The 25,448-nt window shown below is 36.5% G+C and overlaps 3 protein-coding genes across 8 annotated transcripts in view; 2 read left to right on the top strand and 1 right to left on the bottom strand.

The window, feature by feature from the left end:
• Nucleotides 1-8,300, top strand: part of zfyve26 (zinc finger, FYVE domain containing 26) — a 42,753-nt gene extending 34,453 nt beyond the window's left edge. For all 5 annotated transcript variants that reach the window (XM_042500582.2, XM_042500578.2, XM_042500581.2 and 2 more), the window contains exons 37-43: nt 1,424-1,504; nt 1,624-1,751; nt 1,875-2,049; nt 2,588-2,647; nt 3,021-3,203; nt 4,208-4,258; nt 4,552-8,300. In XM_042500582.2, coding sequence (XP_042356516.2) covers nt 1,424-1,504; nt 1,624-1,751; nt 1,875-2,049; nt 2,588-2,647; nt 3,021-3,203; nt 4,208-4,258; nt 4,552-4,764 — 891 coding nt within the window. In that variant the 3' untranslated portion in view covers nt 4,765-8,300. The remainder of the gene's footprint in view (nt 1-1,423; nt 1,505-1,623; nt 1,752-1,874; nt 2,050-2,587; nt 2,648-3,020; nt 3,204-4,207; nt 4,259-4,551) is intronic.
• A 488-nt stretch (nt 8,301-8,788) lies between these two features.
• Nucleotides 8,789-15,729, bottom strand: rdh12 (retinol dehydrogenase 12). Of its 2 annotated transcripts, XM_042500584.2 has the most exons (7): nt 15,558-15,729; nt 14,842-14,960; nt 13,442-13,597; nt 13,237-13,341; nt 12,467-12,676; nt 11,799-11,988; nt 8,789-9,791 (listed from the first exon to the last, which is right to left on the bottom strand). In XM_042500584.2, exons 1-7 carry the CDS (start codon nt 15,629-15,631, stop codon nt 9,689-9,691), a joined length of 957 nt encoding a protein of 318 aa, XP_042356518.1. In that variant the 5' UTR covers nt 15,632-15,729; the 3' UTR covers nt 8,789-9,688. The 2 variants fall into 2 exon arrangements, with proteins under 2 accessions (XP_042356518.1, XP_087943584.1); XM_088087458.1 differs by lacking the exon at nt 15,558-15,729 and having other exon boundaries at nt 13,442-13,625.
• Nucleotides 15,730-17,002: 1,273 nt separating this feature from the next.
• On the top strand, nt 17,003-22,346 carry vti1b (vesicle transport through interaction with t-SNAREs 1B). Its single transcript, XM_042500585.2, has 6 exons — nt 17,003-17,258; nt 17,359-17,417; nt 18,377-18,574; nt 19,443-19,616; nt 19,906-19,967; nt 21,465-22,346. The coding sequence occupies exons 1-6, from the start codon at nt 17,162-17,164 to the stop codon at nt 21,556-21,558; spliced, it is 684 nt and encodes a 227-aa protein (XP_042356519.1). The 5' UTR covers nt 17,003-17,161; the 3' UTR covers nt 21,559-22,346.
• Nucleotides 22,347-25,448: the final 3,102 nt, after the last annotated feature.

Here is a 25,448-nt window from a genome sequence, read left to right as displayed (position 1 = left end):
AAACTACATGCTAGTCCACTAGGTGCACTGTCAGAATCAATTTTGCTGCAAATCATTGACATATCTCTGGCTGGGGTTCACCTAAAAACATAGTGGCATCATGACAAAAAACCTGGCATTTAAAGGGTTAAAATTCTGAAAATTAACGAAGAGTTGATATGTATGATGAGGACTGATGTTTGTTAAAAAATGAACTGATTTTAAGAAGTACATTTTGCTCGCACAGCGGTAGGAGTGTGTGTAATATTAAAGTGGGCCCTAAAGGTCAATTATTTTGGCTTGATTGAAATGTCAGAAACCAAAGGAACACGGTCTGTGCCAAGTTCACAGGAGTGCCCAGATGAGGTTTTTGAGGTCATCACATCGCTGCGCTGTTCACACTTCAACTTCAGGAATCACTGATGAGTGTGTCTGGTCTCCAAACTATGTTTTGTCATGAAAAACAAGACGTGATGCTGGAGATGACGTAACACTGATGCAAGACTGGATTTTTTTCATTGGCACAGATGTTCACAAAATTTGCCTGTTTGGTCTCATTGCAGCAACATCTTTGATCCATGTTGCAAATGCAACACGTTTAGTGAAGTTCCTGTTGTAACAGGCGACCCCTCCCCCAGATTCCCCATAATCCGCTTCTCACGCTCTCGTTGGCTGCAGCTCACCGACATGTCCAGACATTTATCATGCTAGATAAATATCTGGGACGTGTCTGTGATGCACGTCAGCTTGACTCGTATCCTTGAACAGTTCACTCATAGACTTTGAGCCCTGATTTTTCAAGCTCTGAGCCAAAAGTGATTTGCCTCTTTTGTCGGGAGCTCTAAACACATTCAGCGAGTGAAAAATCAGGGCTGAAGTTGCGTAGTGTGAATGGGCAGCTTAAGTGTAAAAAGTGTGGCATCTGCTTTAAAATTACCTCTATAAAATATAAACGTGTATATTTGCTACACTACTTACATATAATAATTATTACTGCAATATTCTGTGGTGAAACTCGATGAACTGATGAACTCCTGATATCAAATTACAACAGCACCAATAGGTATGACAAAATACATTACATAACACAGTCCATTAATAAGGAAGCAATATTTAGTCAAATCTTGGCACAAACTGTGCAGCAGGATCACATAATGTTGGATTGAAGCGTGAATTTCCCCTCTGGGGACCATTAAAGTCTTATCCTAAAACTGGAATTACCACATGCTAGTTTTATGCCTCCGACAACCAGCCAAGTTGCAGTTTACATCCATGTCTGTTATGACTTAATAACTGCTCGGTACAGTCAGCCTAATAAAGGAAAAGATGCCCAAAAAGTCCAACAAAGATTAAGCTACAGAAAATATACTCTTTAGTAAGTTCATAATTTTGCATCAGAGAGTGATATTTTTACATGATAATTAAAAAATACTTTTTTGCACAGGATCATGTGCGTGCAGCCATGACATGTATTCGATTCTTCACTCATGGAGCCAGTTCGTATCTACAGCTTGGAGAACAGCAGGTATGTATCTCTTTTTTCCCAAAGAAATGCAGTTGACAAAACGTTTTAAAAAATCTCCTTGCTCATATCAGAAAGTTGACCTTCCCCTTAACCTTAAACTTGACCTTGACCCTGTGCAGCGCTGGTTGGTCAGAGCGAAGGAACACCTGAGGACGTACCTGCAGGAGCAGCAGGGTCGGGGTGCTGGGAGGAGAAGGTCTCAGGTCAACACTTTCAGGAAGATGATGTCGTCCAGTGATGTGTCCAGGTTATTCAGTATATCTAAAAGAGATAAAAAGAGATTCAAAATTAATCTTGGGGTCTTATTTTTCTGCTTAATTAGAACTATTTTTGGTCAAAACATATCTTATAAATATCTTATTTTCGATAGGCACATGAACACAATTGAGCTTCAGTTGGAGGTGACACGTTTCCTCCACCGCTGTGAGACCGCCACCTCCTCTAAGGTGGCACAGACCAGTACACCCTCCTCCAAATCTGCTGGTTCCACATCACCACCCACCCTGTTTGGAGGGAGCCCCATGAAAGTTGAGGTTGCCTGTAAGGTGAGTTTCCTGTGATTATCACAGTGCATTTAACACCTGGATCACATCAGGTTTTTTGTGTTGTGTTCAGACGCCTTTCACAAGCGTTTAAACCTCTAAAACCAAAGAAAATTGGTTTGATTTCTTTAGAAAATGTCCAGAATTTTTTTAAATAAAGTTTATCATTCTATGTTACAGAAAAACAATATATGTATTTTTATATTATTATTGTATTTCTAACCACTTTTTTTAGGTAATATTCTTGTTTGTTTTTGTTTTTTTTCTTTTGTGGTGCTTATTTTCAAGGAAATTTTCTTATAACCTTTCACCAATATCTTGTTTTGGGTTTTTTTGGCCATTTCTTGCCTTCATCCCATTATTTTGAAATAAATCAAGCCAACATGCTCTCGTTTCAAAGGGTTAACTTTATTTACTTAAAAATCTTGATGACACTTTATAGAGATTTATGGCAGGGTTGCACCAACAAGGATTAATTTAATCTGCTTACATGTCTGTAATAAAATCAGTAATATGTCTTTGATCTATTGTTCTATTGCAGGTGATGCTTGGAGGCAAAAACATAGAGGAGGGTTTTGGCATTGCATATAGAGTCATACAGGTATGTCATATATGAGGTGATCTTTGCCAAGTATCTGTTTTCCTTTCAAAAGTTAGAGTACCTCTGCCAACTAATTACATTTGTCAGCACGCGCTCTTTACATGTCAGCTCTTCCTTGCCTCAGGACAAATTTTTGGTAAATGTCTTTGTAACAACACCTAGAGCACATTAAAATATACTGCCAACAAATAATTAAAGATATTTACGACTTAATCTTGGATAAGATAGACAAAAACACTGAGTACACATTCACCAACTCACTGTACAAAAAAAATGCAGCACAAATAGAATCAAAGTGTTTTCTGGTCAGTGGTGCTCTCTTTAAGAGTTGAAGTGTCTGTCATCCTCATTTCCTCCTCTCTTCCTCCCTCAGGACTTCCAGCTGGAGGCCCAGGCGGTCTACATGCGGGCCGGCCAAAGGCTCGTCCGGCAGCGGCAGTATGGAGCCGTGCGGCAGCTGCTCAAGTGTGTCAGTGAATCGGGCACCGCCACCAAAAACGACTGTGACGCCCTCATCCTCAGCTGTGTCTCCATTGCAGATAAGGGACCAGCTGACGTGAGTGACAGAAATAAAAGAGAAACAAATAGGGGCAAATTAACAAAAGAATTGCATGGCTTTTGCAGCTGCTAAACCTGCATACATTGTTTTAAAGCCTTAACTGAGCTGCTAAGCAAATAGCATTTCAGTGCTCCTGAGCTATTTGCTCATATTTAAATAGGGTTATATACATACATTACAAATGGTCCATTTCAGAAAGAATAGTGCTGTGCAGCCGCACACAGTTGAAGTGAAATTATCAGCATCCTCAGAGACTAGGTGGTAAGTGAATCCCATTTTTAAGGGGGTCACATTCAGACTTTCAAGTGATAATGGCAGCAAATAGGGATATTAAAGGTCCAGTTTGTAGGATTTCGAGGCATCTGCTGGCAGGAGTAGTATATAATATTCATTACTATTTTTTATCACTGTATTATCACCTGAAAATACGAACTGGTGTGTTTTTGTCACCTTAGAATGAACTGTTTATATCTACATAGGGAGCAGCCATATTGTTTCTACAGTAGCCCAGCATGGACATGTTCAAATTTTGCATCGGCCAACGTAGTTCTCCTACACGTTTGGCATATGTAAAAAGTTTCAGTTCTGCAACCTGACAACTACATGCCACTAAATCATACATGCTGGACTTTAAAATACCAAACAGGGTTCCTCTTTGTCCATTTTAATGTCCTCGCCTGAAGTTTTGAGGAGTGCCTCAAAAGTTTTCTTTTTCTTATTGCTAATGATCTGCCTGCTAAGTCTAGCAACACTTTTTCACAGTGGTTACTGCAAAAAAAGGCAAATTGCTACCAGCTTTAAAGCTTTATGGGTGTTTTTGCACTGTAATATCTTTAGTGAATCAGACCTTGAGACCTGCAGGTAGTGGTCGGTGACGCAAAATTCATTGTGCAATCAGCTGCTGCATTCCAAAGTGAATTCGCCTGTGAATGTACAATAATAACAAATCATAACAATTAATCCAGTTTGGTTATGAAGACTTTTGCTGTCCTTTGATTTAGGCCAAGGAGCTGGAGAGTCTCATTCTGGAGGCCAAGAGCACAGAGAGCAAGGTACACCTGACTGCATAGCATTTTAATCTCCTCTGACTGTCACTATTGTTGCTTTTCTTGCCTGAGGCTGCTTTGTATAAATATAGAAATCACAATTACCCTGTTCTCTGGACACTTTGGTTGAGCGCAGTGCTATTTTGGTTGTGACAGTCAACTTACATTCTTAACTTCTATTTTTTCCTTTTACCAATGATATTTTATAATCTTAATCTGTAATCTAATCAATGTTTTTAGATGCTCAGAAAGTTGTATAAAAGAAACATCCTCTGATCACATCATTCTTCTTTCTGCAGATTAAAGCCTACCTGCTGTGCAGTAAACTGCGACCAGCGTACCTGCTGGCGGTGAAGCTGGAGCCGAGCCGAGCGGGCCCGTTGGTCCAGGACGTCCTCCAGGCTGCCGAGGGAGCGCAGGACTCAGTGATGCAGAATATCTGCAGCCAGTGGCTCACTGAACACCACAACAAGTTGTCTCAGCAGCGCCAGGGCCGTACCAATGCCAGGTAAAGGTGCAGTGGGTTTCACAAGGGATCACGCGTACAGCACTTGAAAACAAATGAGCCGCTTATGAAGCGCAATTAAGAAGATCCAGGGTTTCTAATGTAACACAGTTGTGGGGTTGTGTGGGGAATGATTACTAAGGTTGCACATAAATATGACTGCATATTGTGTGTAACAAGAGAGTGCAGTTGCAGATTATTATAATGATTTTTATACAGCGCACTTCACACCCATACGGTACCATGTGATCACCCTACAGTGTGTTCTGAGGAGCCATTAAGGAGTCAAAATGACTTTGAATTGTTGAATGACATTTTGAAAACCTCCAAGAGTCCCTTTGAATTCTCACCTAGCTGCAGTGATGTGCAGGTGTGCTCCGGACCCTGTGACATAACTGTAGATGTGGTTATGTGTGCAACAAATCTCTGAGGTCATCCGTCATTGATCCTGGGTGCGATCAGAGGTGATTCAGACGAAAAACTTTCAACCTTAGAGGGCAGTGAAGTTCCTCTTTCAGTGGAAACATCTAGAAACCCTGACGACCTCTTTCTCTTTATGTTTGTGCAGCCTTCCTCTGTGTAAAAAAAAAAAAAAAATCACCGCCGTGCTTTATTTCCATTCCGGAAATATTTTAGCTGTTATCTCTCATTTGAACAGGATTTGAGAGAGAACAATGTCACTGCACCGGAGTGACAACAACTATTACATAACAAAATTGCTAACTGCAAATGTAAACCGTTCTTACACAATATAAACATATCTACAGCTCAGTATTTGACTAAGATTAATCTCCTACCTCAACCAAAAGGGAAAATATCTTTAACTGACTGGAAGGCATCTGCCAGATTTTTTTTTTTCATTTTTATGTCGTTATTGTTTCTCTGTGTGTGAATTTACGGAAATGCAATGAGACGCCAAGAACGGTACATGTTCAATCTTCGAAAAAACTGAAAAATGTCGAATCTTGTGTTTTGTAATCCCGATGAAGCCGTTTATGTGTTTTCACTGATGTTGTATAGCACATTTTATGGCCAGCATTCAGCGTATATTCCCTTTTGGTAAGGGAAATTGAAATAAAACAGAATTTAAAGTATTTTAGGGCATTTGAGAGAAATTTACAAGAAAGTTTTAGGTTGGATACAGAAAGGGAACCACTTACGAATCATGTTTATATTTAATTCATTATCCAGAATGTCTTCTCTCTTGTCATTAGTTTTGTCTCTAGACGGCAAGTTTTTACGTCTCATCTCGTGTCTCTAATTTTAAAAGATGCTTTTCACTTTGTTCGCATGCAAGACTTGACCCATATCTGTCTGAACAATACAAATCTGCAATAATTAAAGCTCCAGTGTGTGGGATTTAGGGGGATATATTGGCAGAAATGGAAATATAATAAGTATGTTGTTTTCTTTCGTGTATAATCACCCAAAAATAAGAATCATCGTGTTTTTGTTAGAATGAGGGATTGGATCCCCATCTATGGAGTCTGTCATGTTTCTGCTGTATCCCAGAATGAACATACCAAACACTGGCTTTACATAGGGCCGTTTGCATTAGTCCATGAGCCACCGTAGTTTGCATGCCTTCTGTGACGAGCCAAACAGCGTTGTAAAAACACAGATTTTTAACGTGAAACTGCTTAATTCAGTGTCTTTACCGGTTTAAATCACTGGGTCAGTTTGTTTTGGAAAGGGGGAGATCTCTGTTGATAATTCGGCTCCCAGTAAAAAACTCCTGACATGGTTCCCACACATTTTCACTGACAAAATTTCAAAACTTTTCCCTAACTTTTCAAGGACTTAAAATAATACTGTTTTTTCTTGCCTCACTTACCTGACATTTTTCAAACATATCAGATTCTGTTCAGACATAATTTCAGCTAGCTGGCACGAACAGAGGGAGAGATGTACCATGAAAAGAAAATGAATAAACCCATGTAATAATAAACGAAAAAATCACACCTCAACACATATTAGAGCTATCTTACATTGTCAGCTCCATAAAATAAATTTGCCGCTATGTTACATTTTGTGGACGGTTATCCGCAGACGATTACTGTAACAATTTCATTACACACAACACAGTGTTCCAGGCCTTTTCCAAAACTTTCAATTAATTATACTAATTCCATGACTACTTCAGGCTTGGAAAATGTGATGTAGAACTCCATGACTTTTCCAGGTTTCCGTAACCTTGGAAACACTGTCCTGAACATCTGGATCAGAAAAAATGTGAGCACACATTAAGTTATCGGAGAAAAAAGATGAGCATGCATTAGCAGATGTTTAACTAGCAGCCCGTCAGCAACAAACCAAACAGCATAGGAGAAACACTGATTTATAAGGTGCAACTACTTTATTTTATTTTTTGCTAAAAAGTTCCAGAACAATAAACGCTGAGGGAAAGTTTCAGCTGGTTGCAATCTGCAATCCTCACCACTAGATGTTACTAAACCCCCCTAAATCATACACACTGTTCCTTTAACTTAGACAGATAATCAGTCAAATAAGGTTTAAAAAGGGATTTAACTTTTGCCATATTTTTTTCTTTTGATGTTTAATTTTTTTCCCCTAACAAACCTGCCTCCTGGCCAAAACAAGATAACTGTGCAAATGTATCGTCACCATATTAATTTACACGACAATCACTTGTGTTGCTGAAGCTGCCTGTAGTATTTGTACATCAGAGCAAGTGATGGCACGGTCAAGGTTATCTTTATTTAGTGGAGATACTGTGTTGTTCCTTTGTCTTGCTTCCCTCTGCTGCACTAGTCTGACGACTGAGACCGACGGATCCTCCTGTGATAGTAAATGTTGATCGGCAAGAGATGAAAAAAAGTCAGAGCAGACATTCTTGCACTCTAATCCCCCTTAACTTGGACTGTTGTCTCATCACTGCCGCACTTTATACTTTAAAAAGAACAACTTTTTTTGGTAAAAAAGGTAAAAAATATGTAATACAGTCACTGTTTTGTGGATGCAGGGACTAATGACTTTGACATGTAATTGTTTTCTCCACCCCCTGTAAAATAAAATGAAATAATAAATAAAAATGTAATATACAGAAATATGAATATTGAGCATACTGTTGCAACGTTTCCTAAACTGTAGGGAAAAGTTTGACATTCAGGGAAAAAGTTATTTTTGCTCTCTGATACTACTCTTATTGGACTTCCGCTAAATATTAAGCTAAAGCTAGCAGCTCAGCAACTTAGCTTAGTATATTGAAGACAGGAAAGCCGAAAAAGCCTGTCTCTATCCAAAGGTAAGCAAGCAAGCAGAACTTTAATATATAGCACATTTCATTGTGCTGCACAGCATGTGAGGTACAAGTTACAGGCACAAAACAAAGCCAGCAACCGACCGTTAAAGTGACTCAAATCCATTAATACTAAAAATAAATAATAATAAGGATGAAGAATAAACCAATTAAAAGAAACAAAGACGTGAGTCAGAACTGACAAAAAATGTTAAAATAAAATAATAATACTAAAAGTAGACCACTAAAATAGAAAATAAATAAATAAAAACAATAAAATAAGACAAACAAAATCTGCACTTAACCAGGCGAGCGGTTTCCCTGTTTCAGGTTTTTATGGGAGTTAAGTTAGCTAAGCTGCTAGCTTTGGCTTTCATGCTAAATCTCTTCAAAAAAAACCTGCATGCTTTTTAGCGACCTATTGCTGTTTATCCAGCGGCTTTTTCGCCTAAAAACGACCCATTTCTGTTCTACCAAGGATGGTGGCACAATTTTTTTTTTTTAACAAGAAACTGGTCTCTTATGCAGCCTTGATTGTGCCCTAAAACATGTTTTTTAAGCTCAAATATGAGCTTTTTTCTATCTAAAAAAACAACCTAACCACATGTTAACAACAGTATTGTTGAAACATAAAAAAATGTATTGTATATGTATGTATAATTTCCGATCACCCATTTCTCTGTTTTTTATCTATTAATCATCCAGTTCTTTGCTGATAACATTTTGTTGATCTCAAATTAGACTTTCAAAGGATCAGTACAAGCACCCTTAGTAATATAGTAATATCTCGGTTTATTTACATCATATGTAAACATTCAACTCTTAACATGAATATAAGTGTAGTAAAAGGCATGTTTCACTTGTATAAAACACAGAATGTAAACTCTTGGCAACCTTGTCTGTGAATGCTGAAAAAAAGGAAACATGACACGGGAGATCCTTAGAAATGTAAAACTGTAAATCCTCCGGGAATGTGCAGTTTTTGGCAAATGGCGAAAAGTTCTCTGCAGATATTGCAACGACAGGATCTAAGTCTGATTTAGATTAAATAGAAAAACCTTCTTATAACCTACATTGACTACAATTATCACAAAATACATTTATGCGATTCAAGCGGTAATCGTGGCTCAGACTGATCTTAAATAGTTTACTAATTTTATATCAACCTGGAAACACTGTAAGAACCCCTGCAATTGTTTAGAAATGCTGGCACAAAAGTCAAGCGATTTAGCTGCAAATTCTGCAGAAATAAGAAAGAAAGAAAACACAATATTTGTTAAAGATGCTGGTCATTTACCCTGGCTTGACCCTTCACAGTATCCTACAGCATTACAACACATCAAGTTGCTTTTTTGCCTACACTGTATTCACATTGTGTCACAAAAATATAGAGTCAAAAAGTTATTTGTGTTTACATGATAATATGGTTGAGTGGTTTTGGTTTGAGAAGCTGTTCCGGAGCACCAAAATACTCAAGTTATTATGATGTAATTACTGCATTATTACACAAAAAAGCAACTTCACATTATAGTACCTCTTACAGTATTACCTGACTGCTTATTAGGTAAGAAACACTCAAAGTACAGAACATCGAAACCATAAGGAAATGAATGATGAAAGAAAAAGTAAGGACTCCTTTGAGAACTGAGATAGATGGCGGTTAAAAGTTGAATCAGTTCCACTCGATACCGAGATGCTCACAGCTGATGTCCCACAGTCTCCTCGCCGTCTCCTCACTTCTTCCCTGTGGGGCTACGAAGGCAGGGGCGCAGTCGCTGAAACGACACGAGGGGGAGTGATTATTACGTAAGGCCTAATGACGCTGTGACTCATCACTCTGGGCGCTGTGAGCTTTGTGAGCATGAGAAGAGCGTTCGCTATCAAAGTATTTTATCTGCCGACACTTTGTTGTAGACACAATGAGCTGTTATCTTTAAAATCTACAGAAAATTAACCCTTAGGGCCCGCTATAATATTACACACACTCTGTGCACAAAATGTGATTTTCAAAATAAAGCTTTAAAAAATATTATACCTTAATATTAGATCATTTGTTTTAACCAACATCAATTGGCTCTTTCTTTCATTTATGTTAGAAACCCACTTTTTTTAAAAAGTTTAAAACTTTCAAGATAAAATAAGATAATCCTTTATTAGTCCCACAGTGGGGAAATTTGCAGTGTTACAGCAGCTATGAAGTACAGGATAAAAAGAACAATATAATAGTAAAAAATAATTACAAATATTAAAAAAATGAATAATAAAAAACAAGGTGCCAACAACTCACAGTCTAGAAAAAAAAAATAAAATAAAATATGTACAAACAATATAAACACCAACTGCACATGGAGGATAATTGCACTTTTTGTTTAAGTCCAGTTGGTGGGTGAGTGCGCGTGGTCTACAACTTAAAATACTAAAATTCAAGGGAAGCAGAAGGACACTATAAGAGTGCCGACCTCTGCCAAAAATAATATTAAAAAATAACTGTCTAATGGCAAAACCGTGTTGGATTAATTAAAGATGACAGAGTTTTGAGGCAGACAGCGTTCCCATGGTGACAGTAAAGCTTGTGGGTTGTGGAGTCTTTTATAAGACACTGGGGAGCGAAACATTAATGAAGAAGTTCAGATCAGGTTGCAGCACAGCGTCTGCAGGAACACGCTCACTGCTCAATTTGATACCTCATGTCACATTTTCCTTCAGCTGCTTAAACGTAACGGTTAATAAATACAGACAGAAGGACATAATTTCATGTCTAAACATGAAAATATCAGCTACTTAGTTTGTAACTAAAGTTCCAAAAGGTGCGAGGACCTTTGCTGAAATACTCTCAAAATCTTCGGTTCTGTCTCCCAGTTCTAGCGTTAATAAATTGATTTGAGGAAATTTAAAAAAATACAGAGATATATATCATGTATCAAGATATAGCGTTAAAATATCGCAATATAATTTTCAGCCCATATCACCCAGCCCTAATAGCAATACAATAAATGTATCACTTTCTAAATCCCCCGTCTTTTATCTTTACTCATGTTTTCCTTTCCTTCTTTTCTAAATACATAACTAGCACCTCATTGTTTTACTCCAAAGTTACGCTTTAAGGGAAACTTTTTATTTTTCAACCAGGTCCATATTTCCCACGTTTTTGTGTCTTAAGTGACTGATTTCAACAGCATCAGTGTTTTCGGAACAACAAGTCTTTAAGGAGATGGCTTCAGCCCAAAGCAGCTAAACAGGCTTCAATGTGTCTGACGACGTTATGGAAAGGATCCCGACAGAGACAGACCGTTTTGTTAAAGAGTAAGATCATTTTAGTTTAACCAGAAACAGCCCCAAAAATGCCACCAAAATCCATTTCAATAAAGAATCATTTAAGCACGTTTACAGCCAGCAAATATTCACCTCGATCTGAGCTGGTGATGGTTAAAACCGCGATGAGATGAAGTAAGACGGCTTTCATGAGTTTTATTTTGTTTCAGCTGACTTTAAATGATGTGTTTTTCAAGATGATAAAATGACTGTTTACTTGAATGGAGTCTGGTGTGTTTGGCGATAGCGATTTCCGGGCCGTTTCTGGTTAAGCAAAAAGGATCTTACTCTTTAACGAAAAGGTCGACCTCTGTAGAAATGTTGGCTGACACTTTAAATAACAATCTGAGCCTGTCGGTGGTAAAAACAAGCACTTTTAGAGGATTGATTGAGTGGCAAATGGACAAAATTATCATCCAGAATCGGTCTTTGAAGTGAAGCTGACACATTTCCTGCTTGTCGTCACCTACCTGAAGTGTTTCCCAGAGATTGAGTGCAGTTCGTCTGCCACGGCACAGTAGATGCTGGTCTGTGCTCCTTCCCGCGGGGTTTTTAGGAACATGGAGAAGATGGTGAAAAATATCGTCATGAGAGTCGAGTGTCTGGTCAGGTCCGAGTTCACCGTCCCCGGGTGGACTGAGTTCACTGTCACGTTGGTATCTGTGAGGACAACATTTTTATATTCCTTGTTTACTGTAAGTATGTGAGAGAAATATGGTTTTCTTAACAAATTCAGTGTCACACAGGGTGAATTATTCACTTTTTTTTTTATACCTTGTTTTTTGGCATATCATTTCATACAGCTTTTCATTTTGCTATATACGACGAATATATTTCCCCCCAAAAATATATTTATCCAAAGACATAAGTAACCAACTTATCAACCAAATCAACAAATAAATGAGTAAGTAAAGAAATTGAATTTAATTTTGTTTTGTTGGTGATATGCAGACAATTCAACAACAACATGATCACCATATTCTAGTTGGTCCTTTACTGTACACGTTTTTATACATTATACAAATTCATTAAATTCCTTTTTCTGTTACTACTCTGCGAGCAGGTCATCTGTTAATTCTCCCATGTTTTTTTGTGTGTTTGTTTACGTGTGTGTGTGTGTGTGTGTGTGTTTGTGTACCTTTGAGTCTCCGTGCCAACTCTCTGGCAAAGAGCACATTTGCCAGTTTGCTTTGGCAGTACGCTAATCCGCTGTTGTAGCTTCCCTGGCTGTGAAGGTCGTGGAAACGGATCCAGCCGAAGTTGTGCGCCAGAGACGAGACCACCACGATCCGGGCCGGCGCACTGCGCTTCAGCAGCCCGATCAGGAGCGACGTTAACAGGAAGTGCCCTGTCACAAGTAAGAAACACACACAGTTTTGTCATCAACCTGAATATAAAAACAAGACTTAAGCTTTCAAATCCTGTCAATCGAGAATTAACAAAGCGTCAACCAACATCAACTCATTTATCTTGCATTTTATAGCTAAAATGTTATTTTCAAATTTCCCATATAAATGAATAGTTGGCTACAGTATCAGGATTCCTGCAGATCCACTAAGTCTAAAAAGTTAAATTAAATTATTAAATTCTTTCAGCTAAAAAAAAAAATAGCATTAAAATGTCTTAATTCAATCTTTCAAAAGTCTTGAAATGCTAAGACATAGGAAGTAGGATATTATGAATCTTGTTTTTCTGGTGTCGCATTGTGAACATTTTAAAGTAATTGTGTTGATATCTATTTTTTAAATAATTAACTAAATGCCTCTTGCATCACACAGATCAGAATAGAAAAGAAAAAAAATTGAAGTAGATCGACTTTACCTTGATCTGAAAGGTCATGATTTACGTTACAATAAATATTTGGATAAAATAGTCGTGTTCATGTTTCAAATTCCAGCGCAGTCTTACCCAAGTGATTGACTCCAATATGCATCTCGAAGCCGTCGACTGTTTTGGTGTAGGGGCACATCATCACGCCGGCGTTGTTGATGAGGATATGAAGCTGGTTGACTTCTGAAGGCGAGAACGTCACAAAAAAAGGAAGCACGTCAGCCGTGATAACTGTTAAATAACGACAAATCAGAGCTCTGTAGACAGACGTAACTCTGTTGACCTCTGAGGAACTTTTGTGCGAAGCCTCGTATCGAGCAGGTGTCCGCCAGGTCGAGCTCTCGAACCTCCACTTGTGCTTTAGGGTACGTGGCTCGTATACTGGCTGCGGCTTCTTCTCCTTTTTCCACGTCTCGGCACGCCATGATCACCCGAGCTCCTGTCATGAAAAATAAGCAGCAGCTAAACTATGAACAAAACAGAAGCTCCGTTAATTCACAGGAGAGAGGCTGGAGGAGCTTCTGATAGACGGTTTCTGGTTTTGGTGTGTTGCTCAGTGATTTAGGATAAAAACTGTCAAATTTAACCCACATTTTGTGTCACTCCTCAACCAAAAGTCTACTGTCAAAACACGGCAAGGTCAAACAAACGTCACAAACTCAAATATTTACATGACAAGGATCTTTGGTTGATATAGACGTTGAGTTGTGTTTAAGTAATATAAATTTATATAAGTCATGGTATGGGATGGAAAAATACTCTTTAAATAACATAAATGTGTATATCGTGTATGGGATATAAAAATACCCCTAAAATAATATTAATTTATATATCATGATATGGGATTAATACTCTTAAAAAAACCTAAATTTATATATCATGATATGGGATAAAAATAGTGTTAATATAATATAAATGTATATATTTCAAATGGCATAGAAAACACTCTTAAAATAGTACAAATCTATATATTATTATATGTGATACAAAAATATTCATAAAATAGCAAATATATATTATAATATGGGACAGAAAAATACTCTTAAAATACAATTTAGTATATTGTAATGAAACTATGATAGAAACTCATTATTAAAAATGCATACATTTATATACTGTGATGTAATACTGATAATAATAAACAAAACCATAATATATATTGATATATATCATGATATGGGACAGAAATACACTCTTAAAAAAATGATTTCACTCTTATTACATATAGAATACTGTTTGCATAAATGTATTGATATGGGATAGGAAAATACTATAATAATAATAATAATAATAATATAAATGTATATGTTATAAGATGATATAGTCTTAAAAATTAATATACTGTGATATGGTATTGATAAAACTTTAAATAATATATACTGATATATATCATGATATGGGATAGAAAAATGTTTTCACTCTTCACATATATACTACTGTTTGCATAAATATTACCATATAATAATACCATACCATACCATATAATAATATATATATTATTATATGGTATTGATAAAAAATAATAATATATATTGATTTATTTCATGAATTGGGATAAAAACATACTCTAAAAAATTGACTTCACTCTTATTATGTATAGACTACTATTTTCTCTCTCTGTCCAGGATTATGGGTGTAAATTGGCTCTGTGCTGTGTGCATGCATGTAAAGCCAAAAAGTCACCTCGCACTGCGAGGTCCAGGGCTGTCTCCTTCCCTATTCCTGTGTTGGCCCCAGTGATGAGGACTGTCTTCCCCTCCAGACGAGCTGTGGACATGCACACTCCTCCTGCTGCATATGTTCTGTTAATAATACAAAAATGACCACTGATTAATAGTGAGCCCCAGCAGACAGCTCCATGTGCAGGACTAGTTTTCGCTGTTTTTCTGCACACGCTATAAGTTATGTCCTCATTAGGACTGGACATATGGACAGCCCTGGCTTAATTATTCATAGAGAAACTTGGACAATGAGCAGAACTGAGCGTCAAGTCGTACGACCCACGCCACTGAGCAGGGCCGCCCCGTAACCAATAGCTCTGTTGGAGTAATGCATACAGATTTAACTCCTCCTACGCTCAGCCTCCTGATAGGCCCGAGCAGCCCAGATGGAGGACTCCCGGTGCATCTCTGTGCAAAAACTCCCACAGCTCCATCATTCTGTTTCATTGATTTTCTCCTTAAAATATCACTCAGCGTCGTGTGAAATTACATCTGATAGGAACAAAACCCTCTATAACGACGATCAGTTGTGTTAAATGCAATAACAGTATTTTATATACTGTAAATGAATCGTAATAATTACATCAGTGCAGTGTAATGTCCTGTCAACCAAGTAACAACCTGCCCGTGATGTGTTAAACACTGGATTTATGTGAGAATGAATTAAATGCTGCTTACCTTATGTGCGTTGCAAATAAAATCACCAATAACGTCACCACTCCGAGGCTCGCGATAATTAATAAAAGCAACATTATTACTGAAATTGTTAGGACGGATGTGCGCTTTTCTGTCTCTACCAGCAGGATGCCACTGTTCTGTAGGCTGAACAGCTGATGTCAAAGCATAAAGGGGTGCAGAGCGTAGCAGGGGTGAAAGCGACACCGCGAAAGGAATCATGGGATTGTAGTTTTTACAGCACGGCTGAGAAAGCGACTTAAGGATAGTGGACATATTTATTATTTTAAAGTATGAAAGATATCGATCATAAAAAGTACTTGACTACTAATGAAAATGTAAAAGTCATAGATTAGAAAGTTGCAACAAAAAACCCCAAAACATTAGATTATTTACTTATTTCAGTTTTACTTAATTTGTTTTGCAGACCCTAAAAGCTTTAATTTTTCTTTCTTTTCCCCCATACATTTAATGTTGTTTAGTTCAATTTATTACTTTTTTTTTTCATATTATTATTACACAGTGGAAAATATAACCTACAACTTTGTAAAAAAAAAATCTGAATATGTGTACTTTATGCATTTAATGTATTCAATACAGTTTTTGTAAAAAAGGGAAATTCTTATTGTGTTGGGGCTGATTTTATTTACAGATTGGGTTTAAAAACTAAATTGACATTAATATAATTTAGTGTATTTTTTAAAATGAAGCCTTATATAAACGATTTTAGGGAATCGAGTAACCTCATCACACTGATGAATACAAGTGGCCTATATTAGATGTTTCTGATGACTATTTTTTTTTTTTCTAAAGGAACCTTATTTTACCATATGATACAATGCTACATCAATAACTATTTATTACATTCAAGAAAACAAAAGCAAGACTGCAATAAGCATGGGCAAAAACAAATGACTACCACTACCATTACCAATAATAATAATAATAATAAAAGCAATAATTTGTATTTATAAGCGCCACCCATGGACACTTTACAAAACCAGACAAAACAGTCTGTACATAATAAAAGTTAACAAAAGCAATAACAAAGAAAAACAACAATAGTAAAATGCATATGCAGTTAAATATATACATATATAAATTCTTGGACAAAATAATTTTACATTTAATTTGTGAAAGAAAATCCAGTTAAATCTGAATAACTAAAATAAATGTTTTGTGTACATTGTTTTAGTGAGAAGCAGTAGTAGCGTTTTAAACTACATTTCCCAGAAGGCATAGTCGAAGCTGTACTCCTAGTGCCTGAATAAAATTGTAATCGGGGTGCTTTTTTAATCATTTTAAACAAGATTTCGGATCGTTTACTTAATTTTTATCCATATTTGGAACGCAATATTTAGTGTACTTTATTTTTATATCAAAATAAAAATATTTAAAAATAGTTATGTTTAATTTTTGGTCTGGAGTTTTAGGCACTGGATCACGTCGGACGTCATGCGGAAGTCCCGAGGACCAGATTATCGTCAAAGCAAAAGTAGTTGATTAATTTGCAGCTGTGACTTTAATTTTCGTTAGTGTTGTATTTTATCATTAAACACGAGTTAGGCTTTTAAAGAAAAAGCAACTGAGCGACAGTTAGCGCAACAATGTCGTCGGAGGAATTCGAGAAGTTGCACGAAATCTTCAAATCGCTTTACGAGGAGCTGAAGCTGATGCCGGAGAGAGCCGAGACATGTCACGGAGGTAAACACCTCATGTTGCTGCTGTAACAGCTACTGTTAACGTGTGCTAACTGTGTGAAAAACTCACGAGAAAGATGTTTTTTCTCGTTTTGTATCCGCAGAGGAGAGAAAGAGGCTGGTGAGGAGCTTCGACGAGAGGCAGGGGGAGGCGGAGGAAGTGGTGAGCTGCTCTCCTGTTTCTGCCTTTATGAAGTGAAATGTTACAGCTACGCACTTTAATAAAAGCTCTGTAGAGTCTGCTCCTTTATGAAGCCACAGCAGAACTTCAACGGTTTAAGTGTGTTGACACATAACATTTATTATTACATGCAACTCATTAAAAATAATTGATTCAATTGGTACTGTACATAAGCACAAATTTGAGGTACTTGTAGTTTATTTGAGCATTTTATTCTCATGCCACAACACTACTACTTTTCAAGATACAGGGAAGTAGATTTATTAGTCATTTTTTAAATGTTGTTTAAGTTTATTTATTCATTAGGATAAACCCCTTGAGATGAACCACCTCCTTTTTGAAAGGCAGATAAAAACACACAAACAGACAGAAATAAACGACAAGAAACAAAACAAATACTTAAAGGGAAAGAAGAAAAAGAGAGGAAAAAATTAACAATAAAGTGAAAGATTGCAAAAATCAGCACAAAATCATTAGAGAAAAATAGATAAATAAATAAATGCACATAACTTCTTAATGGCCATGAACTACTGCTACAGAGGTGCCCCATCCTACAAATCATATTCCAGATGTAACAAAACATGCTTGTTTGGTACAGACGCCATCAAAAAAATCATGTCATCATCATTTATATATTGTTGTTTTTTTTTTCAATAAAGATGACCATTCCCACTATAACTGCATCTCATATCACTATCACAATATCCGTTTAAGTGTTTTTTGTGGTGGAAATTGTGTAGCCATTATTTACCTAAAAATTGTAACTAAGTAGCAGTATATGAGTAAATGTTCTTTGCACCAGTAGTATTGAAACTTGCCTTTAATATCAGAGTATTAAAGAAGCTTAACCTAATCCAATCGTTGTTTCGTAACTGTACTTTGTGTGTCACTGCTTGTGTGTTTACACACACTTTTCTCATATTTTTTTTATCTGTCTACAGTTACAAGGAATGGAGGATGAGCTGCGTGTTGCTCCTTCTTCCTACCGCAATGCAATGAATACAAAGCTGCGCATGTACCGCCGGGATCTGGGCAAGCTGCAGAGGGACATGAAAACCTCTGTGCCTGGATTTGGTGCTTCTTTCCACACAGCAGAGAGAAGTCATCAAGGCATCTATTCATCACAAAACCAGCAGAGTGTGAGTGTGTGGCTGTCCACTTATATATGCTATAAATGGTGTTTCAGCGTGGTGTCATCTCATTATGAGAGGGCTCCAATGTTCATGGAAGACCTGGAAATGTCATGGAATTTCACATTTGCATTTACGAGGCCTGGAAAAATCATAAAATTAGTATAAATGAAAGTCAGGTCATTTTGTTGTGCGTGATTAAATTACTACAGTAATCTTCTGTGGATGACCTTCCACAAAATGTAATATAATGGCAAATTTATTTTCTGTAGCTGTCGATGTTATAGTTTTAATATGTGTTGGTGTGACAGTTTGTTTACCATCGTGCATGTTAAATCATTTTCTTGCGTCACATGCCAGCTATCTGAAATTGTGTTTGAATAGAGTTTGGATCTAATATGTTTAAACAAAACACCAGGCAGGTTTGTCAAGATTTTTTTTTAAATTATGGGTCGTTAAAAAACATAGAAAAGTTTCAAGATTTTGTCCATGAAAATGTCATCTTACAGGAGTTTTACAACAATTAAAAGGAAGCTGAAAGCAGGAAATGTTTTAACTTTTAAATATTATTGGACAAGCTTGCTTTCACTTTCACTTTTTCCATGTTGTTGAAAGAAATCATACCATCTTGCTCAGAGTTCAAAGGTTTAAATACTTGTGAAAGACATCTTAAAGCAGAACAAGAAAAACGACGCTGCCTTAGGTTCCAGAGGGAAAAGGAAAAGTTGACACACTTTAACTGCAAAATAAGCCCTTTAATGTATTCAGTTAAACTAATAGATATCTAAAAAATCTGAGAATATTGTTTTTTTTCCTCTGTTCTTTTGTCATTGTTAAGATAATTTACCCCGGTTTGCATGTTTTTTTTGTTATTTAGACACACTTGCAGTCTCAGAGAGCCCTGCTCCTCCAGGGCACAGACTCTCTCAACAATGCCACACAGAGTATTGAACGAAGTCAGCGCATCGCCGCAGAGACGGATCAGATCGGCACGGATATCATCGAGGAGCTGGGAGAGCAGAGGGAACAGCTGGACCGCACCAGAAACAGAGTGAGCTGTGAATTGTTACTATGCTGCTGTACGGGATGAGATAGATACTGTATGTTAGACATTTCACTCACTCAATTCAGTTGCTTATATTTTCTAGGATTTTTTTTAAAGCAGTACAGAATTTATTCTTAGTTTATGGGCAAAAAAAGGTGGTATATTTCAGATTTGGGTCAATATGATTCATATTGGTTGGATTTTTTTTATTACTTAAATATTGTGAGATGTCAGAGGACTATTTGTTGTGGTCGTATCATGATTTGGTTAATTCTGTCTTTTGTTTATTTTGTAGTTGGTTCATACTGGAGAGAACCTCAGTCGAAGTAGAAAAATTCTTCGTGCCATGTCTCGGCGGTAAGTGCTACCACTTCAGAGGCTACACATTTGTTATCGTATTTGTTATCCCAGTAGGTTGTATGATAGTACATTGAATTGTACTCCTGTGTACATTAACAGGGCAGAATGGTGCACATTTGATGCGGTTACGGGGAAAACATTTCTTCTACCCAGTTGAAGTCATCTTATGGTGATTCCAAAATAACTGTGAACACGGAAACTGATTAAAGTGATCAGATAAGATGTGCATTTACATGCCCCAAAGTATTAAATGAGAATGTGACTTAAGTTTGACATTTTGACATTTGACATTACAATTTACTGATGTTCCCTAAACGTCTCATGTGCAGGCTGCTGCAACTGGTAGCAACAGACGATTGTAAAGTCCAGCGATTCCACAAATTAGCCTGTAACAACGTTACATAAGGCTGCTGTTTATAATAGAAAAATACATTTATTAATCAGAGACAAAAAAGGCGCCAATATTTTTGCCATTGACACATTATCAAAGGTTTACAACACCACTCTTATCTGGCCAGACAGGGCCAGTCTCTTCCAACTGAGGTGGTTACATGAGCTGTTTTTATTCTGATTGGTAGTGAAATATTGGGGTCCATGTTAATCCACCTATGATTATACTAAAAACTGATGAGAAAAAACAACAACAAAGATTTTAAATTTAAGAACATTAATGACAAATAAAAGTACCAAATCATCATGACTGAGAAGCTGGGAGCAGCAATTTTTTTAAATGTCCTAAATGTTTTGTCTGATTTTTTTTGTTAGCATTTTTGAATTAAATAAACAAAGATAATATATACATACATATATATATATATATATATATATATATATATATATACATACATATATATATATATATATATATATATATATGGAGAGTGACAGAGATAGATTTCGATAAATAAATACATGTAATAATAAACCGCTCAGGAGAGTTAACAAATCATTCAGAGTTCACAAATTACTCAAAATTCAGTGTAGAATTAAAAAAAGATATTTTTTTTTTGGTTATATATTTAATCAGTTTCTCCCATCTTTATTCAGATTTATGTATTTGGTTTCTGTTTCTAATAGTAATATTTTCCATTTCATATATTTTATTCACAAGATCTTTTCATTTATGATGATTTAAGTTGTGATTTTTTGAACCCATGTCTTGTAAATTTATGTTATTATTACTATCCTTATCATTATTAGAAGTTTTCTTCTCAGTGTCTACTGGTATTTTCTCCTAGCTTTTTTCCAGTGAAAATGCCAAATATTTTAGTGATTTCTTTTATTGAATTTCCCCACAAACCATTTATAATATTTGATGACAAGAACACAATACTGTGATTCAATGTCCTAAATGTTAATTCGATTGTAAATACAGTTGCAGATTAACTTTCTGTCGCTTGACTAATCAATTAATCATTAAGTTTCATGAAATATGTTTTTGGAACAATGATCTGAGCTTCTGTTTATTGTTGACTTTCTCATTTTGTCTTGTAGGCTCGTGACGAACAAGTTGCTGTTAGGTATCATCATTATAATGGAGTTGGCCATTCTAGGTGCTGTGGTTTATCTGAAGTTCTTCCGAAAATGAGCAAACTACATCTAAAAAACCCCAAAAACTCTTAAGCTTTGGATCCAGGGCAAGTCCAGACTCTCTGAAACTGTCTCCACCGACTCTCCAATAGCAATAATGTTCCTCTTGTTTCTGTGCGTGCAAATAAGGACGAGACGATTATGTCTTTAAGTGGACCTTTATTAGGAGGGGATTCTGTCCATCAGCAGGTGAAATCATTTGACAAGAAAGTCCAATTGTTGAACCTGTAAATGGACCAAACTTACAGAAACTCTGTGGACAAACTGTGACCTGAGATTTGCACTTTTTTTTTTTTTTTTTAAATCAGACTGTTTTTACCGTTGATGCACTGCAGGATGAGTTTCTGGACTTGTATGCTGGCTGCTACAGACCCCAGAGATGATGAGATGATGCAGGATTTATTCAGTACCATCGACTTACTCCCACAGGTGTAGACTCCCTGGTGACTGTACTTTGGAAATGTTACTGATCGACACTGGTGCAGGTTTTCTGGGAGGTTTATTGATTCTCAGATTGGGATATTTTAGCTCAAAACAATTATATTGTGCCATTATCTGTATAATGCTGAACAGTATTTGATAAAATGGCACATATTTTATCCAAATGATTGTACTGACATAATTTTTCCAAAATTGTCTGTCAGAAATGTGATTGAATAATGGGTGAAATGTCTTAAATAATAATGCAATGTTCAGTTAATAATGTTGTCTAATCACTGTTAGAAGTAGGCTTCAGTATGTCTTTTTTGACAGTCTCCTCATCATTAAAGCTAATCTTTAACCTCAGTTTGCATCTGATATTTCCAGGGATGGCAAGCAAAGGTTAGAAAAACATCCGCTGTGGAGCTGACGTCACCCAAATTTGTTACAGGCTGAAGCCCCACACCCGGCCAGGTTAGTGTTGGGTAAACAGCATCTGTTACTATGGAATTCATTCTCAGATAATAGGTGATAAGGTTGTTTTCAGTGCTGAGTTCTTGGAGTGGCACATCTGCCGCAATGTTTTTCTGCTGCTGAGATATCATGCGTTCTTGGTGTGATGTCAAGGACAAAAACATGTTTGGTGACCTGCTTTTGTGGATCAGGTAGAGCGTGGGGCGCGAGTGTGCTCTGCTTTATCTGAAATATTGCTTCATGTTCCCATAAAAAAAACGAAACAAAAAAGAACAACTTGAACCTTTTTTATTGTAAGTAATAACAGTAATACCATGATTGTATAATCACCTGTAACTGCAGCTAATCATTACTCTAAATATGATGCCTGCAGTACTGATAATAATTTTTATTAGTCCAAATATTGACTGCTTTTTCTTTTATGTACCTGCATCATTTTTTGGCAAGGCTGGTAATGTGGCTCCAAAGATAGCAGCTTACTTTTATTTTAGCCATTTTCAACTTACACAATTCAAATACACATATAAAAAATAATGAACGGTATTGAGTCATTACTTTTTGAACAGTGATAAACCAAAACAAGTTTGTTATACACTGAGAATAAAAAGAAATGAAATATATACAGGTGCATCTCAAAAGAATATCATTAAAAAGTTCAATGTAGAATATCGTGAAAAAGTTCAATGTTTTCCATCAGTCATTCACGAAAGTGAAAATTTGACATATTGTAGACTCACTACATGTAAACTTAAATTCTTCAAGCTTTTTTTTGTTTTAATTTTGATAATTTTGGCCTACAGCTAGAAAAATGTGAAAAGACATGTTTCAAAATATTAGAATATTTAGTTTCAACTTTAAGTAAATTACTATTCAAACAGTAAAAATACCATGTATCTCTCGGTCAAGTTCAATAGACACAACTACAATCATGGCGGAGCCAGATGACGACCATGGACACCCTTCACAAGGACGGTAAGCCACAGAAGGTCATTGCAGAAAAGGCTGGCTGTTCCCAGAGTGCTGTATGGAAGAATATTAATGGAATATTGACTGGAAGGGGAAAGTGCAGCAGGAAAAGGTGTACAAGCAACAGAGATGACTGCAGGATTGAGAGGATTGTGAAGAAAAGTTGATTCAAGAACTTGAATTTCGCAAGGAGTGGACTGAAGCTGGTGTCAGTGCATAAAGAGAGACCACACAGATGTCTTCGGGAAAAGGGCTAAAACGGTCGCATTCTTAATGTCACGCCACTCCTGAACCAGAGACATCATCAGAGGCGTCTTACCTGGATCAAGGCGAAGAAGAACTTGACTGTTGCTCAGTGGTCCAAAGTCCTCTTTTCAGATAAGAGCAAAGTTTGCACTTCATTTGGAAATCAAGGTCCTTTATCAAGTCCAAAGTCAATGTCTACCAAAAGATTTTAGAGCACTTCATGCTTCCATCTGCTGACAAGCTTTATTGAGATGCAGATTTCTTTTCCAGCAGGGCTTGGCGCCTGCCCACAGTGCCAAAAGTCCTTCCAAATGGTTAAGCTGACCATGATTTTTCTGTGCTTGAATGGCCAGCAAACTCGCCTGACCTGAAACTCTGGGGTATTGTCAAGAGGAAGATGAGAAACACTCCACCCAAAAAATACAGACAAGCTGAAGGCAGCTATCAAAGCAACGTCGGCTTCATACCACCTCAACACTGCCACAGGTTGATCGCCTCCATCCCACACCGCATTGATGCAGGAATTCGTAGTAACGGAGCCCGAACCTGGTATTTAGTGTATAAATGAACATACCTTTCAGAAGTTGGACATTTCTGTTTTGTAGATCATTTTTTGAATGATCCAAGGAAATATTCTAAGAATTTGAGATACTGAATTTCTGAGTTTCATGAGCTATAGTCCTTAATCATCTAAATTAAAACAAAAAAAGGCTTGAAATATTTCAGTTTATGTGCAATGAATATACAGTGTATGAAAGTTTACTTTTTTGAATTGAATTACGAAGAACAAATGAACAACAAACTTTTTCATGATATTCTTATTTTCTGAGATGCATCTGTAGTACCCAAAAGTCCCAAACAGAAATTCATAAACATAATGTTCATACCTCACTTTTGTAATAGTTACTCATCTTATTTGATATATTATATTCATCTTATTTTTGATATATAAATATTTAAATCTATTAAGTGTTTTACTAATTATTTATTTTTTACAATTTGTTCAGACAAATACCTCTTAGTTCAAAACTTACTTTAATTTGTAACAACCTTTTTTTCTTTACTTTATACATAAATGGTGCAGTTTTATCTACATTTTAGAACATTTCATTTAATAAATAATATGTTGGTATCATTATAATCAGCTCTATTTGAAATTATTATGTTTCTTGATGTGTAAAAATTGGAATTGTGATAGTTTTGTGTGTATTTTCCTAAACCTCTGCACGGTACATAATGTATTAAACTACATAGAGCAAGATAGAGCACGTGGAGCAAACCTATAGATGCCTAAAATCTTAGAAAGATAAAAGTAGTAAGAAGTATAAGAATCATATAAATTATGCAATGAATTCAGCTAGAACCACAATGTGAATCTTGTTTGTGGTTTTTAGTGAAATATCAACAGTTTGAGGATGGATTACTGTGAAATTTGTTGCACAAATCCATGTCCCCTTTGTGATGAATAGTAATAACATTGGTGATAGTCTGATTTTCTTGTATCGGCACCATCAGGTCAAAGTTGTATCTGTTTAGCCCTTACGCTTATGATCGTCTTTCTTACTGAGTTAATAGTCAAGTCAGTTTTATTTATAGAGCCCATTATCACAAAACATGGTTTGCCTCAGAGGGCTTTACAGTGTACGACATCCCTCTGCCCTTAGACCCTCACATCACCCAAGGAGCATTGCCTTAAACCTTAGTTTACTTTGTGTTTTGTTATATAGCTTTTCATTAAAATGAAACAAACTTTGGTGAAAATAAGACACCCATACAAATGAA

Source organism: Plectropomus leopardus, chromosome 14 (genome assembly GCF_026936395.1).
Source record: "Plectropomus leopardus strain MGB_pleo_1.0 chromosome 14, ASM2693639v1, whole genome shotgun sequence".
Classification (NCBI taxonomy): domain Eukaryota; kingdom Metazoa; phylum Chordata; class Actinopteri; order Perciformes; family Serranidae; genus Plectropomus; species Plectropomus leopardus.
This window is presented reverse-complemented; position numbering and strand designations above follow the sequence as displayed.